The sequence below is a fragment of the Phymastichus coffea genome, unplaced genomic scaffold (assembly GCF_024137745.1).
Source record: "Phymastichus coffea isolate CEN01 unplaced genomic scaffold, Cenicafe_Pcof_1.1 PCOF00013, whole genome shotgun sequence".
Classification (NCBI taxonomy): Eukaryota; Metazoa; Arthropoda; class Insecta; order Hymenoptera; family Eulophidae; genus Phymastichus; species Phymastichus coffea.
In genome coordinates, this window is record NW_026706824.1 from 5,048,768 (window position 1) to 5,065,270 (window position 16,503).

The 16,503-nt window shown below is 45.9% G+C and overlaps 2 protein-coding genes across 15 annotated transcripts in view; both read right to left on the reverse strand.

The window, feature by feature from the left end:
• Positions 1-16,503, reverse strand: part of LOC131673140 (dopamine receptor 2-like) — a 923,047-nt gene that overhangs the window by 391,553 nt on the left and 514,991 nt on the right. The gene's annotated exons all lie outside the window — the stretch shown is intronic.
• Positions 10,441-12,252, reverse strand: LOC131673535 (uncharacterized). Its single transcript, XM_058951587.1, has one exon. The coding sequence runs from the start codon at positions 12,250-12,252 to the stop codon at positions 10,441-10,443; it is 1,812 nt and encodes a 603-aa protein (XP_058807570.1).

Here is a 16,503-nt window from a genome sequence, read left to right on the forward strand (position 1 = left end):
TACACTCATAGATATCGTATACTGTTTTTTAACAAAGTGAGATTATTTTTTCTAAAGAAACACTTTTCAAACGCAAAAATTTTTTTAAATAAGATAGAGGAAAACATCAAAATGTAAAAATATGCCTTTTCACTTATAAAAGATAGACCTGCAGCTTAAAACGAAATATAAATGAAATAATTTTTTTCGATTTTTAGTATATTGAAAAATTAAACAAAGTTTATTCGACCTCTTCTGATCTGTATCAATATACGTGGACAATTATTGATCGTTATCATTCCAAATGGTGTTCACACATATGGTATAACGAGTGAAAAATTCATCGTTATGTCTCTATCTTTTATTCTATATTTTTCCTTAGTGAGCACATAAGATAAGTGAGAAAAAAAACCACTCCGCGACCACATTGTCACTCATACGTTTGCACATAAACGTGCGAATTTAACAAGATGGAGGCCAACAAGAGTGGGTTCACTCCTATTTTCCACAACAGCGGATCGACATACGTCCTCGTTCTCCGTTTTCTAGTGCCATGGAAGTTCTTGTCAGCGACAGCTGCAATAAAAACAGGAGAGTCGATTTTTTGTGCGAGCTTGAGCTGTCCTCATGCGATAGTCTTTTGTGAAATTGTGAGTGTGTAACGTGACTTTGTCATTTGCAAGACACATTATTAGCCGCTTACAACGAATGATCGGCGTCGTCCAGAGCCTGCGATCCTACTGTACGTAAGTACCGGCGTTATTTAGTCTTTTTCTTTAGCCGCAATTCCCTTTTCTCTCTACGGCTGCTACCTCATCATTTCTGCGCTGTAACCTGTTTCATTAAACAGCTTTGTCTTTACCCGTATATGCCGTCTCTTGATTTTTATTACGTCCACTTTATCAGCTTACGCACGCACGCGACTAAGAAAAACCTACGTCCAGGCAATGGCGCTGAATTGCACGACGCTCATCACTGGCTTAAGGTCCCTATATAACACAACATATAGTAATGTATAGCTACTAATGGTCATAATTGCCAAATGAAAACTCGAGCCGATACAACTTGCCATACCCGCTCGAAATTACTGTAATAGGGAAGAGAGAGAAAAAGAGAGCTCATGCTGTTGCTGCTGTAACTTCTGCTGTAGCTCCTGTTGTAGCCACTTTGTTTTCTCTGCTGCTACGAAATCTGGAAGCGACCCGAGTCATCAATCTCCAGAATATTTTGTGACGGGCGAATCGACCGTTGAGTTCGCTCGCCCTGTTCGCCTCTCTCTCTCTCTTCCACATGCCTTCCCCTGAGCCGCTGCCACATCGGTCTCGGTTGATGAAAAATCGAGTATCGATGCACGATGTGGCTTTGTTGCAGGTTTGATTCCTGATCGGTGGAGATGCCTGGCGTTGGAGGGATGGAGCGAGAGCGGGGAGCAGAGGAGGAGAGAGAGAAATAGTGTCACCGGCATGAGTCGCACATGCGTGCGTAGCCGGCGGCGTTCGTCCGATTGGGTACCTATAGGGAGGGGCGCGTAAGACGTCGCGAAAAGCGCGAGATCGTGGTGTTAGTATGGCTTTGACCAGCAACTAATTTCGAGCTAGTTAAGCCTCGCGACTAAGAAGTGCGTGAATAGTGAATTGATACCGAGTGAACAGCATCGCAGAGGAAGACCAGCAGAATCTACATAGAGATCCACCTGTTGAGGGCTACATTGTTGGCCCAGCGGACGTGGACTTCCACAGCAGCGCTTTCTCCTAAGGTCAGGTACCCTTTTTCATTTCTCGATGCGCGCCTCGATTTCTCTCTCTAAGCATCGTATCGGCCGGACGCTGACGAGTGGCTGCGTGCGTGAATTCGTATCGCACTCGCATGGAATCGCGGGACAGTTGTAAGGCGATATTCTGTCTCCTGTGCGTTAATTCGCACGGAACGGACTAGCCCGGACTTGGCCGACGCACACGTCAAACGCCGCATGTAAATTGCTGTTTCAATAAAGTGTAAATAAATATCAGAAATGATGAGTTTCTTTGTGCAACCTGTCTCTCTAGTAACTAGGTAAATCGTGATTATCGACACTACCGGACGACATAAGCCCTCGTTAATTTTCCGCGACGAAGCGAATACGCCTTCCGAGCCTTCCCCCTTAAAATAACTTGTGACGCGACGTTGTTCGGGTTTATTTCCCATGCGGAATTCAAAATTATTAACGTACGTGTTACAATTTAATATAAATTGGCGCATCTATCCGTGACACCGAAGGAATGCTGGTAGTCTCCGCTGTTGGTTAACTACGGGTGCGCGTGTAACTTGGCACTCGTGTGCACTCTCCGGTTGCTATGTTAAGTCATATATTCTTTTTTTTCGTCCCTCTCTCTGCCTTTTTATCTCTCGCCAAGCATCTTCACCTCTATGGTCCGCCAAAATATAAGCCACTCTTCACTCCCGGCTCCATTAGTCAGCAATTCAGACAAACAAAACAAACGTTAGTGGTGTGCTTACGTACATACACATGCATCCAGTCTGATGAAAGCAAGCATACAAGTATGTAAAGGCAATGGATGAAGAAGAAATGGCTATCAAAGCGGTTTTCTTTATTACAGATTAGTTATCCTAAGTCTTTACTATATGAGTAACATTCTGAGGATAAGATTTCTGTTATTGAGCTAGAGAACTTATCCCTAGATGATACAGTTCGTAATTCCAATGTGTTATTCGAGATTTTACTAACAATGAAGTTACCTTCAGTGCGTGTCGCTAATTTGGATGATATTTCCATATATTATACTACATTCAGAATAAAGACCTATATTTTTCATACTGGCGAATACATAATCTTAGAGGGTAAAATCCACTCTAAAATTTTACCCCTAGAAAAATAGTTTTATTCCAATATTTGGGAAACCAATAAGCACAGCTCGGTGGAACCAACGTTCAAACTTGTAGAATAACAATGGCTACAAAACAGCATTAATTTTAATTGTAAGGGTAGCAACCCATATATTTTTTTTAAAGAAAATTAAATTTTTTTCATCAATTATTGGTTATAAAAATTATAATGAATGGTTTATCGCCTTAAAACAGATTACATAAAAAAAAGAAAATAAAGTTGATTTGTTTCGTGGTATTAACCTAAATTATTTTTTGTGGAGGTGGTTATCTCTAATTATTGTAAAGTTCTGATCAGTAACAGGGACAAACGATGTATCACTTTAGTAGTTTTCAGCCGAGCAGAATACAAATTCTTCATTAATTTTGTAAAATTGGAATATTTAAATAATTTTTATAAGCAAGTTATTGTACATTTTTTTTTAATTATTTTTCAAATCGACTTCAACGAAAAATATACAATGTTTATTTTTGATATATTGTGTGAACCAAAAAAAAGGAATAATTTATATACTTAATAAAACCATTTTTTTTCATTGAATATTAAAAATTAAAGTTACGTATCTCTAAAGATAGGACTGCGACAATTTTAAGTTAAGTGTAGAAGTAGATAAACTAGAGAGGCCACATATTAGGGGAGCCTCAGATGATAGGGGAGCCTCAGATCAGTGATCTGAAGTGCATGATCTATGAGATCAGCAATCATAGATCGGGCGCCCCCTCTCCTCCTGAGATCTATGAGATCAGCAATCAAAGATCGGGCGCCCCCTCTCCTCCTGAGATCTATGAGATCAGCACACTTAGATCCGGCGTCCCCGCCGCCGCCCCTTTCTCATTCAGTGATCTAAAGCGTATGAGCTATCAGATCAGCACTGTTAGATCATGCGCATGAGTCCCCCCCCACCCAATGCGAAGTGCGTTTTAAATATTAAAAAAAATTTATGTATTTCATTGAAATTAATTAATTTGACGCAATTGATTTAGGTGTATGCACAGATTTAGCTCAGTGAAAAAAATGAGCAGACACCACGGGGAATCGATCTCGCGTCCTATGGATCGATAGACCGTAGCCTCTAGCAAGTGAGCCGCAGCTGCTTTTTACTTAGTAGCTCTTATTGCGTATATTAGGTACACACAACCAACAAGCGACTGAATTACGACGCTCACCCTCCTCCCCCCGCAACTTCTTCCATAAGTGTGCACGAGGTTTAAGATCACGCATTATCGTGTATGTGAGTGTGTGTATTTGAATGCATATATTCATATATATTGTTTTTGATATTCGCATATATACTGATTACACAGTCCTACAAAAATACCTTAATTTTTTGCACAAGCAAACCATATATGTTTTCCCAAAGAATTTTTGGCGCTGAAACCAAATCCGGCCTCAGAATTGCTCCAGCACGTCCGGATTTTGAGATATCTTAATCTAAAAGTGTGAAAATAGCGATTTTTACCTATATTTGAGGTTATGTAGTACCACGACATTATCTACACGTAAAAAACTACAAACGACATACTAAAGAAGCAATCTAGTCCTTTTAAATGCTGTTGAGTTTGCTCAGTTTGCTTATTTTTTCTTTGAGATATTAAATTTTGAAGTTTTTCGATTTCATAAATATTGTACCTCTCAGAACATACTCGTACAGCTTTAAAAGTTTCGACGTCGAATTTTATGTCAAACGACTTCAATCAACTACTGTTCTGCAAGAAAATTAAGATATATACCATAGACAGGCTAACCTACCTTTAACCTAAATTATATCATGCCCACAAATCCTTACAACCCTTAAAAACCACCCTTACGTGAGGAGGGGTATATCAGAGACAATGTCAATGAGATATTCATTTTTTTATAAAAAAGCAGTTGATTAAACTCGGTCTACCAAGGGTTAGGTAGGTTAGCCTGCTTGGGGGTTGGTAGAGCGGTTTATGAGGGTTGTAAGGGTATCTGGAGATAGAGTACGTCAAGGAGAAAATAGATAAGCCTATCTGTGGTTGAGATCTTAGGTTCCTCATAGAAAAGCAGTCGATTCAACTCGCTCTACCCAGATTTATCGTAGGTAGGTTAGCCTGTTTGAGGGTTGGCAGGGGCGGTTTTTAAGGGTTGTAAGGATTTGTGGGAATGATATAATTTAGGTTAAAGGTAGGTTAGCTTGTCTATGGTATATATCTTAATTTTCTTGCAGAACAGTAGTTGATTGAAGTCGTTTGATATAAAATTCGACGTCGAAACTTTCAAAGCTGTACGAATATGTTCTGAGAGGTACAGTATTTATGAAATCTAAAAACTTCAAAATACGATATCTCAAAGAAAAAATAAGCAATTTGAGCAAACTCAACGGCATTTGAAAGGACTAGGCTGCTACTTTAAGATCTTGTGGCGTAGAGGGGGGGGGGGGGGTCATAGTAAACATACATATTGTTTTTTCTTAAATAACATTTTTTTTATTGATAAAAAATAAATCTTACTCTACAAGTCATTTACATTAAAAGAATATTTATAGAAATCCTTCAATAATTTCATCGCTCTCTTCCCATTCTATACAGCAACCATTTAAGTAAAACTTTTTCATAAATTTGATATTTTGATGAGCGCACGTCGTTACGTATTTACCGTTATGATTAGGACACACAGTAACTGATTTCATATTTTCAAAAGGGGAATTTTCCCAATCATTCGAGTCGAAAACTTTGAGGCCATATCGTTCTAACCTCTCTTTTTTCAGATCTCCGGATACAAAAATTTTTGTAGCAGCTTTGAGCGTGTCTGTGATGATGAATTTATGCTCTTCATACTTGAAATCACCAGAGTCCCATTCTAATTCATGGTAGTAGATTTCCTTCCAAAGAATATAACGCTTACATTTTTCAGTTAGTCTTCGCCTTGGAAACGGTGGTTTGAATAATGGTATGAGTGGTTCTTCGTCGCAGTTAAGTGTAAGTATTGCTAGCTCCTCTAAGGAATACGTATTGCCAGGCATCATAAAACGTTGCACACCCACTACGTACTCCATTCTGGCTGCTACTGAGCTGCTTGGGGGAAGAGTCATCTCTTTTATACATCGATCTCCACTCTCTAAATAAGTTTATTCACATCCCCACTTATTGGATTGTATTGAACGATGCGAATATGTAAAATGAGGCAATACGCTGAAGTTCCTTCAGGAATATATTTCCTTGTTTCAAACTCCAAGCGTACATCCACTGCAGAGTTCTTCAATGTCTCATTTTCTTTAGAGCAATCAATGACAATGAGTGGAACTTGTTTTATGAAGGTAGATTTTTTTAGCATCGGTTCAGAGTCTTTACCGTAATATTCCTTATGGAAATTGGCATACATGTCATATAACATTGCAAACTGATACTTATTAATGTCAATATTAAGATTACCATACGGATAACACTGAAAGATAAGGAAAAATTTCACGTTACTAACGTTGCAATGATCGAATACGCTTGCATTAACTGTTGAAATATTTTATCGTTTAGTTTGAAAAGTTAAGATGACATGACGTGGTTCTTTCAATTAATTTGCAGTTTTGACTGTCCATACATCACTTATGTTCATAGGTAGCATAGGATACTAATATAATTCCCAACTATGAAAACTCATTGAAATGCTTCTTTTGCTTTTTAGAAAATCAAGTAGATGAATTTTTTGAGTATTCCATGCAGTAACGTACGGCATAAACCATTCGATGCGCGTTATATCGATCTTGAAGTTTTCGATGATTGTTTTCAGTTCCACTAATTTTGTTGTTTAGATAATGGCATTTAAATCACTGCTCGATCGTGTGAGAATTAGTTTATGTTTCATGTTTACCAATACTTTGCGATAATTTTCGGCAAATCCGAAAATGAAGTTTAGTGTGGAATAGTAATGAAGGTAATGAAGGAATAGTGACATCGAAATATCCTTCGTCGTTGATTATTTTCTGATCATTTTCTGTTATCCATCGGGCATTTTCAGCAATCCAATTTTGACTTAGATTATGTGATAGCCAATTGTTCATAATAGTTGTAAGACCAACGTTTTTGCATTATCTATTTCTATCGCATTTAGCTCATACCTAATTTTCTCAAACAAGTGACAGCAGGCATTGTTCACAAATAGAGTATTCGTTAAGACTGCATTCTTATTGTCGCATATCCTACCACAAATACGTAATTAGCGACGAGATAGTAAAAGACACAAGTATTGATGTTGGATTGATATGCAAATTTTCATGGCTATTTTGGAAGATATTTTGGTGTATGGTTGATGAGTGTGAATCTCATAATGAATCAAGGATTCACCAAAGGCGACAGGTGACTGAATTTCTAAAACGTTCTACGTTAATTTGTTGAAAGCAGCAAAAAATAATGCAAGTTACTTTGCACCAGAAATTACTTCTAAGCCGAGACATTTTAGGAACTCTATGCTTTGATGTGTCAATCCTTTCAGTTTTGGATGACGATTGACACTCGGAATGCACTGTATTGTCACTTTTAATTTCAATCAACGACTGATTGTTGGTTTGTAACTTTTACTGCTAATATAACTGTGACACTAATGATTAAAATCAAAAGCGTTTTGGGAAATGGTAGTTCCTAGGAGCCATGCAAGGACCCGTGCCCAAGCACCGTATCACAAATTATTTTTAAAGAAGAAGGTAAGGCAGGCTCTTTCGCTCCTCTGAACGATGACGAAAGGCCTCGTCACTAAATTAGCATTTTAGGCTTTGGTTTGAGAGGAAAGGAATGACGGGTGAACACAATAATCGTAATATAACCGTTAAAAATATTTATTCTCTACGTTTAACAAAAAAAGAGCGACGACGCGAGTTCACGCGTCGTCCTCAACGGCCGCGTGCCTGCGCTCGTGCGGAAAATCGCACGGGGGCACGGTACAATGATTTGAGAGGGTTACAAAGGAAGGACTCGTTCTGATCGTGATATTCGCTATGTTTGCGAGCACTTCGTCATCGTGTCGCACACTCGCGAATACAGAGAGAAAGAGAGAGAGAGACGACCTGACCTGGTAAAGGCTGATGGCAGGAATCGCTGCTAGTGCTGTTGACAGCAACTGCTGCTGGAGCTGCTGGCAGGAAATGCTGGTAATTCCGCTATAGGCAGGAAATACTGCGGGACTGCTGGCAGGCTCGTGGCAGGCTCAGATGGATTCTACGATGCGAGGGTCGTTGGAACTCCTCTCCGTGCTTTGATCTGCTCGTCGTCCTCAGCTCTCATTGTATTGACCTGACTGATTAGCATTTTCTTACGTACGCACGCTTGGCCCTCAAAACGATCCGCCTAACTCAGAATATCGGGTCGAACTTTCTCCCCTAATCGTTCGCGCGTAAGCTCGAGCAACGCCGGCGGCTTCGCTCTTGCGAGCGGATCTCCGCGGGTCACTCGCGCGCGCTTACTCTCTACTCGCAACGCGTCAATCTCTCTCTCTTCTTCATGCCAGAGCCGCTTTCGCTCCCAATTGGCTCCTAATGATAATGCCCGGCTCAGGTATTGGTCCTGAAATAAAGCGGAGCGATCATCGGTATCGGTTCGTAATTTTCAAACGCTTGCCAGGGCAACAGCGAAGGAGCGAGGCTGCGAGAGAGAGAGAGAGAACGAGCCAGACAGGGCCGGCTATTCTAGTCAGGGTCCCGTCACAGCCCCCCCCCCCCCCCCCCCCCAAGTCATCGATCTCTCCCAACGATTGACTGACGATCATCTCGCTCCTCCCCGTCAGTGCCCCAGAGCGAACGTTCGCTCATAAAAAAAAGGACAGGATTATAGGTTCGAAAGGGTTCTCCACCTCATCTGCACGCGTCGAAGCTACGCGTACTTCTGTCTACATTCAACCCTTACATGCATACAACACGAGAATAATCAAAACAATAAAATAAATAAAAGTATAGCAAACAATACTCTACTCACAAACGTCAAACTACACCTGATCCTGGGAGGGCCCTACTTCCGGGGCACCAGAGCTCGGGGCCAACTCGGCGGAGGGCTGATCAACCACCATTTCTTGTGATTCCAACACGGGTGGGGTACGGCGGCGAGCCACCTCCTCATCCCTGCGGTTAGAGCTAGAGGCCTCATGGTCGAGAGCGAGCATCGCTCCTTATCCGCTCCACAAGAGGGTCGCCTTCAGCCTCTTCTTCATGCCGAGCGGCTAACGCTCGAGCAGCTTCTATCCGAGTCCGTTTCTTTTTACCTCCCCGAGGCACCTTCTTTCGCCTTTCAGGTGCTGTTTACTAAACGCACATCACACCGGCGCTTCTTATCGTATGCACACTTCTGTCGTTCCTGAGCGCTCTCAATATGCTTACTCACTAAATCGCGCAGCACGTTTAACCTCTGTAAGCGATCTTGCCAAATTTCGGGACTCAATCTGATTACGGGTACTTTCCTCGCTACCTCACGCGTTAGGCTTTTTGCGGTCCGCGGATTACGTCCGAATTTCAGAAATACTGGTGATAGGGAGGACAGAATACGTGCTCTACGCCATACTCGCTTAAGGTATCCTGGAAAACTTTACTCTGGTACACTTCCGCGTTATCGCTAACGAGGTAATCCGGTATTTTCCATCGCAGCAATATTAATTCCTCAAACGCGCGTGCAAGCGACTTTCCGTCCGCCGAATTCAACGGTTTAAACTCTACTCACTTCGTGTACGAATCTTGAAAAACTAGAATATATTGATAACGATTCTTACTCCACGGCAACTCCACCACGTCCGTCGCGACCACCACTTAAGGACGTTCAATCAAGCCTTCCCATTAACCCTTGGGGCGCTCGTCGCTCGACCTTGTACTGCTGACAATCTTGGCACTGGTCGACAAAGGTCTTCACGTCATACCAGACGCCTCGCCAGTAGTACTCGCGAGGCACGCAATCATAAGTCTTTTCCTGCCCGAAATGCCCTGAGAACGGCGCACAGTGCACATCTCGCAACACCCTTTCCCTATACTCCAACGGAACTACTAGTCTCCAATACTCTGCGCGATGGGTATCTGAGTCCATCAGATGGATTGTCATGAACCTATACAGTTAATTATCCTCCACTTTCCAATTTCTGTACTTCTCAGGCCGCTCGAGAACCTTCTGGAGCCTTTGTAGGTACCAAGTATCCTCCATAGCCGAGAACTCGCAAACCTCTGCCGCGGCCTCGAACTCGCGTGAGAGTGCATCTGGGACATGGTGCAAAGCATCTTTCCTGTGTACGATTTCGCAATCGAGCTGTTGAAACTTCAGCACCCATCGTTCGAGTCTCCCCACGAGATCTCGCTTACTCAACAATCTAGTCAATGCACTATGGTCCGTTACCACCACGAAATTAAACCCCTCGATATACGGCCTAAACTTCTTGATTGCAAAGCGAACCGCTAAAAACTCGATCTCGCTAACCGTATACCGACGCTCATGCGGGGTTAGCATGCGACTCGCATAACAAATCGAGTGTTCACCGTCCTCAAATATCTGCACTAAGCATGCCCCCACCGCGTACAAAGAACCATCGCAGTGCAGATAAAATGTTCGTTCAAAATCTGGCCGTGCAAGCACAGGAGCCTCCGTGAGCACTCGTTTCTATCGCTCGAACGTCTCCTGCTGCTCGCCCCACATCCATAGTTGATTCTTCTTGATCAATTTCATGAGCGGTACTTTGGCATCGCTTTCGTTCTCGATGAATCGCGCATACCACCCAACCATACCCAAAAATCGACGCAATTGCTCTATGTTCCTTGGCACCGAGTAATCGAGGATCGGCTGAATTCTTTCCGGGTCGGGGCGTAGGCCCTCGCAGTCTAAACGGTAGCCGAGATGTGTGACTTCGGTGCAAAAGAAGTCCGACTTTCCCAAGTTTATCTCTAGGCCTACCTCCACTAACCTACGCAACACTCGACCTAACCAAGCCATGTGATCTTCGAAACTCGTACTCACTACTAATGAATCATCCATATACCAGAATACATTCGGTGAGTATTCCGGGCCAAACAAAGCGTCCATTAATTGCATAAACGTTGCGGAGGCATTCACTCGACCGAACGGTATTCTCTCGAATTCCCACAGTCCTGATCCCAGTACCGCGAATACAGTGTACTGCTTACTACTCTCCTTTAACGGAATCTGCCAAAATGCTGACCGTAAGTCGATTTTTGAGAGAAAAACCGCGCTGCGCAGCCGATCCAAAATCGAATCGAGATTAGGGATCGGACATGCATCGATTTTAGTTACTTTATTCACCGGACAAAGGTCCAGGCAAAATCGATACGTTCCGACTGCCTTCTTGACAATCACCGGCGCGCTACTCCACTGATAATCCGACGGTCTTATGATTTCTGCGCGCCATATCTGCATCGTTTCCTCTTGCGCAAAGCTCAAGATTGGAAGCGACATTCGCCTCATAGATGTCTTGATAGGCCGCGCGTTACTGACGTCTATGATATGCTTGATCAAGTCCGTTACGGCCGGCGCGGTTCCGGGCTTCAGCGCAATACTGTGCAACACCTGTTCTCGCTGCGTTTCACGATATTTAGTCAATCCCGCGCATTCCGCAAATATGTGCGCCGATCCTTTCTCGTTACTCGCAAACGGAATCCAGCTTTTTGAGCCTTTCGGCCTCCATTCGCGTCTCTCAATACTAAACTCTTCCATCCACTCGTTCCAAAAGTCAACACTGAGTATCAGATCGTGCGCGCACCTCGCCACCGCGCATGCAGTCAAAGCTCCGCAGTTTCCGCCGATCTCCAGGTGCAACTTCAGATCTCCGAGCGCACCTGGTTCTTCGCCCGAGACTCCCTTTACTACTGTAGTCGGAGTTTTCAGTCGCGACTTGAATCTATTCGCTGTCCCCGGGCTTACGACGGTCACTTGTGCACCCAAATCAACCATAGCCGAGTAATTCGTACCGTTGATATTAATCGTGACAAAGAACCTGTTCTCGACTACCGCTATATGCGCTACATCCTTATAACTCGATTTCCCTGTAGTAGAGTTTCCCGAGCTTTTCCCGGTCTTTCCCTCAACTAACACGAAAGGTACTTCCGCCACCTTTTCCGATACACTCACGTCTTCGGCAACGACCTTACTGACCTTTAGCGACCCATTAGTTACTAAATCGACCAGCACGGGCGGTCTCAAGGAGCATCGAAGCGGCTCCATCGCTGCTGGCTCGACTTGTTCATTATCCCGCTTCCTGACCTTTAAACCCGCTGGAGGGCTCAAGGAGCGTAAGGACGGCGTTTCCGCGGTCCGCTCGACTTGGCCTCTGTTTAGCGTTTCGTTTGTCCTACTTGAGTTTTCGCCCTCAACGGCGCGGCCTAACTCGCCGCGACCAGAGCATTGCGATTTCTCCATAACTACGCTGTTTCTCACCGTTCGTTCAGGCTCTACTGTCATCACTTTTGCCGATCTCGTTAAGCCTCGCGGTTCCTCCTCTGCCACGTCTCCTGACTGGACGCGGGTCAAGGATACCTCACTCAACGCATCGCCTTTGTGTGATCTCTGCCACGCGAACGCCGATGTTAGCGCGGAGAAACGACTATTTCGCGACCCATCCGTCGCTCCTACCGATTCGAAGAATTCTTTACTATCGAGGTCAGCTACTCTTAACCTCTCGTACCTATTCGACAGATTTTCACCGAAAACCGCTCTCAAGCCTGTCTGCTCACTACACGCGTCTCCGACTACGCGTAAACGATCCGACTTCAATTTCTTTTTATTTGTTACTCTGCTGCAAGTGTTCGAGCCCGGCGGGTTGCTGGCGGATGCGAACGCCGCCTCGCCAGTCTCGAGCGACCCTCTCTTTGCTATACTCGCCAAAACATGCGCTCGGCGTGCCAGCCGTTCCTGGTGTGCCCTTAACGCCAGCCATGCTCGGTCGAGCCAATTTACGCAGGCCTCAGTGAGCAAATCCCGGCGTTTCACATTACCCGCACATGTAGGACACTCCTTAAATACGAAACCCGGCGTGTCACAAACCTGATACGATACCGAGGCCCCCGGACACGTGTTAGCATAGTGCCCTAGCTGCTTGCACTTAAAACATCGTGGCGAGTTCTCGATGCCTCCACGACTTCCACCAGTGCTCCGGTCCGAACACTACGCGCTTCTATGCCGACTCACTCCGCACGTAAAACAAAGTCCACTTAACGGGCGACTACCTGCAAGCCCGCAACTATTCCGAGGCACTCCCCTCTTTGCTGCGGAATCAAACTCGGCGGCGTCGCGCCTTGATGTCGCGCTTGTCCCGAATCATTCGCCCGGGCAACTGGGAGTGCGGCGTCCACCGCAGTCGAACCTTTGGTGCCATCGCCTCGCCGCTCAACCGAGTTTTTTTGCAACGGCCGCAAGTTCACCGTAACTTCTCCTTCCAGGGAGGCACTCTTCCTTCGTTTATTTCGCGCCCGCAACCGATCATTCCCCGACCGCTCGACCGGGGTGATTTTGGCCTTTTCTTCCGCCTTCACCGCGGCTGCATTATCAGATCTCTTCCTGGATCTCGCGGCGCCCTTAGAAGCCGCGTCAGCCGCCAGCGTTTCTCTCGGTCGCGCCGCCGCTCATACTCGCAGCCTTCCCGCTTTAATTCTCTCAAAGACGAGAAAGACTTCTGGTACAGGACTCTCGCGAATGTCGGATGTAATCCCTCCTTGCAGATGCGCACCTGCCTCTTTTCCGACGGGGGACGATCAAAACGCCTAAATATAGACTGGAACGCTGATGTAACCACTCAGGGACTTGTAATCCTCAGCTTGCATGCGTAGGCGCAGCTCCTGGTATGAATCCAACCGCTTCCAATGTTTACCGAATTTCTCGTTAAAGTCTTCAATATACTCGTCGAGGTTAGACCAATTAAGCTCATTACTCCGGTACCACAACGCCGCTTTTCCCGAGAGTACCACACCCACCGCTTCCAAGATCTCATCGTCGTCTAATCCGTAAAACCTCTGACATCGAGTTAATTCTCTCACGAATTCGTCTGTGTCCGCGTTACTCTCCCCGCTAAACTTGAGTGACAAGGCACGGAACACGCTCACAGCGTCCGCCGGCCTACCTCCTATATACCGACGCGGCGCACGGGTGCTCGCTCTTGCCCGACGTTTCGCCTGGCCCACTCTATGCCTTTCGGGCGCGTGCACGTCATCCGTATCCGAGCCCGACGAGTTGGTACTTTCTTCCGCCCCAGCTCTGGCTCGTGTCCTATGCCGCGCGCACTCTTCGCGGTGGTCATCTGCTCCACCCTCTATTCCTTCGCCCTTAATCAGGACCGTTCGTCTTTCACCGCCTCACTCGCACAAAATTTCCCGGAAAACCTCCTTCAAACTTCTAGCCGGGTCCACCGGCTCTCCCGCCGCAATCGGCGTGCTCGACTCTTGTCCGGCGTTAATCGGGATTTTGCTCCTGGCCTCATTCACTTCTTTATCCGAGAAGGACCCTTGCTCGTCTTTTCCCTTCGACTCCGCTTCGCTAACAGTAGAGGGGGATGGCTCTTTACTCGGTGGTCGCGTCTCCGAGGCTTGAGTAGCCATCGGCACGGCGGAGGCCCATTGCCCTCGCCCATCGGCCTGCACTCCTATCGCGGCCTGCACCACTCGATAAAGGTTGTTAGCGCTACCGGACAGGGCCTCTCGGACTTCACGACGTATCACTAAGCGCGGCAACTACACAAACGCGCCCTACACCTGACCTAGAATGCCAGACTCATCCTCTTGTCCATAATACCGGACACCGGGACTTTGAGCCGGCTCCTCTTCGGTGCTCGTCGCCAACGTTCCATCCACGGGCGTCAACTCGTCGGTCCCTGTCCGTCGGTCACCCGAACTATGTCTGGCCCCTCGGCTACGCCCTAGGTTCTACGCGTCGCGACGCCGCACGCGGTCGGCCACGACTCCTCGCTGGCTCGATCGGACTTACCATTCACCCATTTCCTGGACATTCACCATCCACGATTCCGGTCATCGCGATTTCCTGCAATTCCTCATGTAGGATACTTTCGGGCGGACCTGGGAGGAAGCCCACCGCGAAGTCTCCAGGAGCTAACGGTGGATTCAACTCGGGTCTCTCGCGCGCGATCATATACCGAAACGTGTGATTCCGCAGGTCCTCGTACGTGCCACTCACAGTTAACTGACTTCTCTCTAACAGAGCCATAAGCTCAGCCGGTGGGATCGCAGTGATGCGCCGCTTCAGCGCTCGTATGCCTCGATCCTTCAAGATATCGCGCATCACGGGATTTATCGGTCGCGGGGGCGGCATTGTGACGTCACCGTTTCAAGACACCTCTTGGCGCAAATGATCCATCCCTAACACGAGTCACCGGCAAAATCCGTGACCTACACCTGCAATAATGTAACCGAAACGTTTTGGTATAGATACGCTGACCCTACACAAACAACGATTTCTACAATTACTCAGGTGCGACTTTACGCACCTCTTGTCGGGCTATGTAAAACTCTATTCCAGAAATGTTGCTGGTTAACGCTTCCTTCTTGCATCAGGTACACTCGGCGGATTTACGTCAAGTGTTTACCCTGCGTCCTACAGTTTCCTCTTTCTTGCATCAAACACTACACGACAAAGTCAAATTTCATAACATGCACATTAGCCGGGCTCTTGGGCAAAGACAAGTCAACTGTTTAGCGATAATCCCCTTAGCAACAATGCTACTTGACTAGGCCTTGTGCCTCACAATCAAAACAATTAACGACAATTGGTGACCTTCGAAACACTACTCCGAGCACACCCGTCCAGGCCTAAGCGCAGCGACGACAGTAAGCGGTGATGTTTGCTATTAAAGTAAAAATGAAAGACACCAATCGTTCACGTTCAAATTCGGTATTTCCGTGGCCCACGCGGCTCTTATCTTGCCTCGTTTCGAAGGCGCAGCCGGCCTGCGTGAATGTAAACAGACCGCTCGGATTACTAACCGGCACTATTCGACCGCTCGCGGCTCACAACAACAAGCGCCAACTCACGCTGTTCGACATTCGCGCGAATTCGACGCGTGCTTTCTACTCAGCCTTTGTCCTCTCCAATTCCTCGATTTTAAAGTTTAACAAGTGCGTTTCAATCTGCACCCCGTTCCTTTCAGCCCATAAATTGCCAATTTTTCAGCTTTCCCCACAAGGGATCCCATGTGACACTAATGATTAAAATCTAACGCGTTTTGAGAAATGGTAATTTCCACGAGCCATGCAAGGGCTCGTGCGAAAGCGCCGTATCACAAATTATTTTTAAAAGGGAAGGTAAAGGAGGCTCTTACGCTCCTCTGAACGGTGACGATGGGCCTCGTCACTAAATTGGCATTTTAGGCTTCGGTTTGAGAGGAAAGGAATGACGGGCGAACACAATAATCACTCCCAATAACCGTTAACAATATTTATTCTCTACGTTTAACAATAAAAGTGCGACGACGCGAGTTCACGCGTCGTCCTCAATGGCCGCGTGCCTGCGTTCGTGCGGAAAATCGCACGGGGGCACGGTACAATGATTTGAGAAGGTTACAAAGGAGGGACTCGTTCTGATCGTGAAATTCGCCGTGCTCGCGGAAGATCGCGAGCACTTCGCCGACGCGTCGCACACTCACGAATAGAGAGAGAGAGAGACGACCTGACATGGTGAAGGCTGATGGCAGGAATCGTTGCTAGTACT

Coding starts and splice junctions, on each gene's coding strand:
- LOC131673535 (XM_058951587.1), bottom strand. CDS start 12,252: ATGACAGTAGAGCCTGAACGAACGGTGAGAAACAGCGTAGTTATGGAG.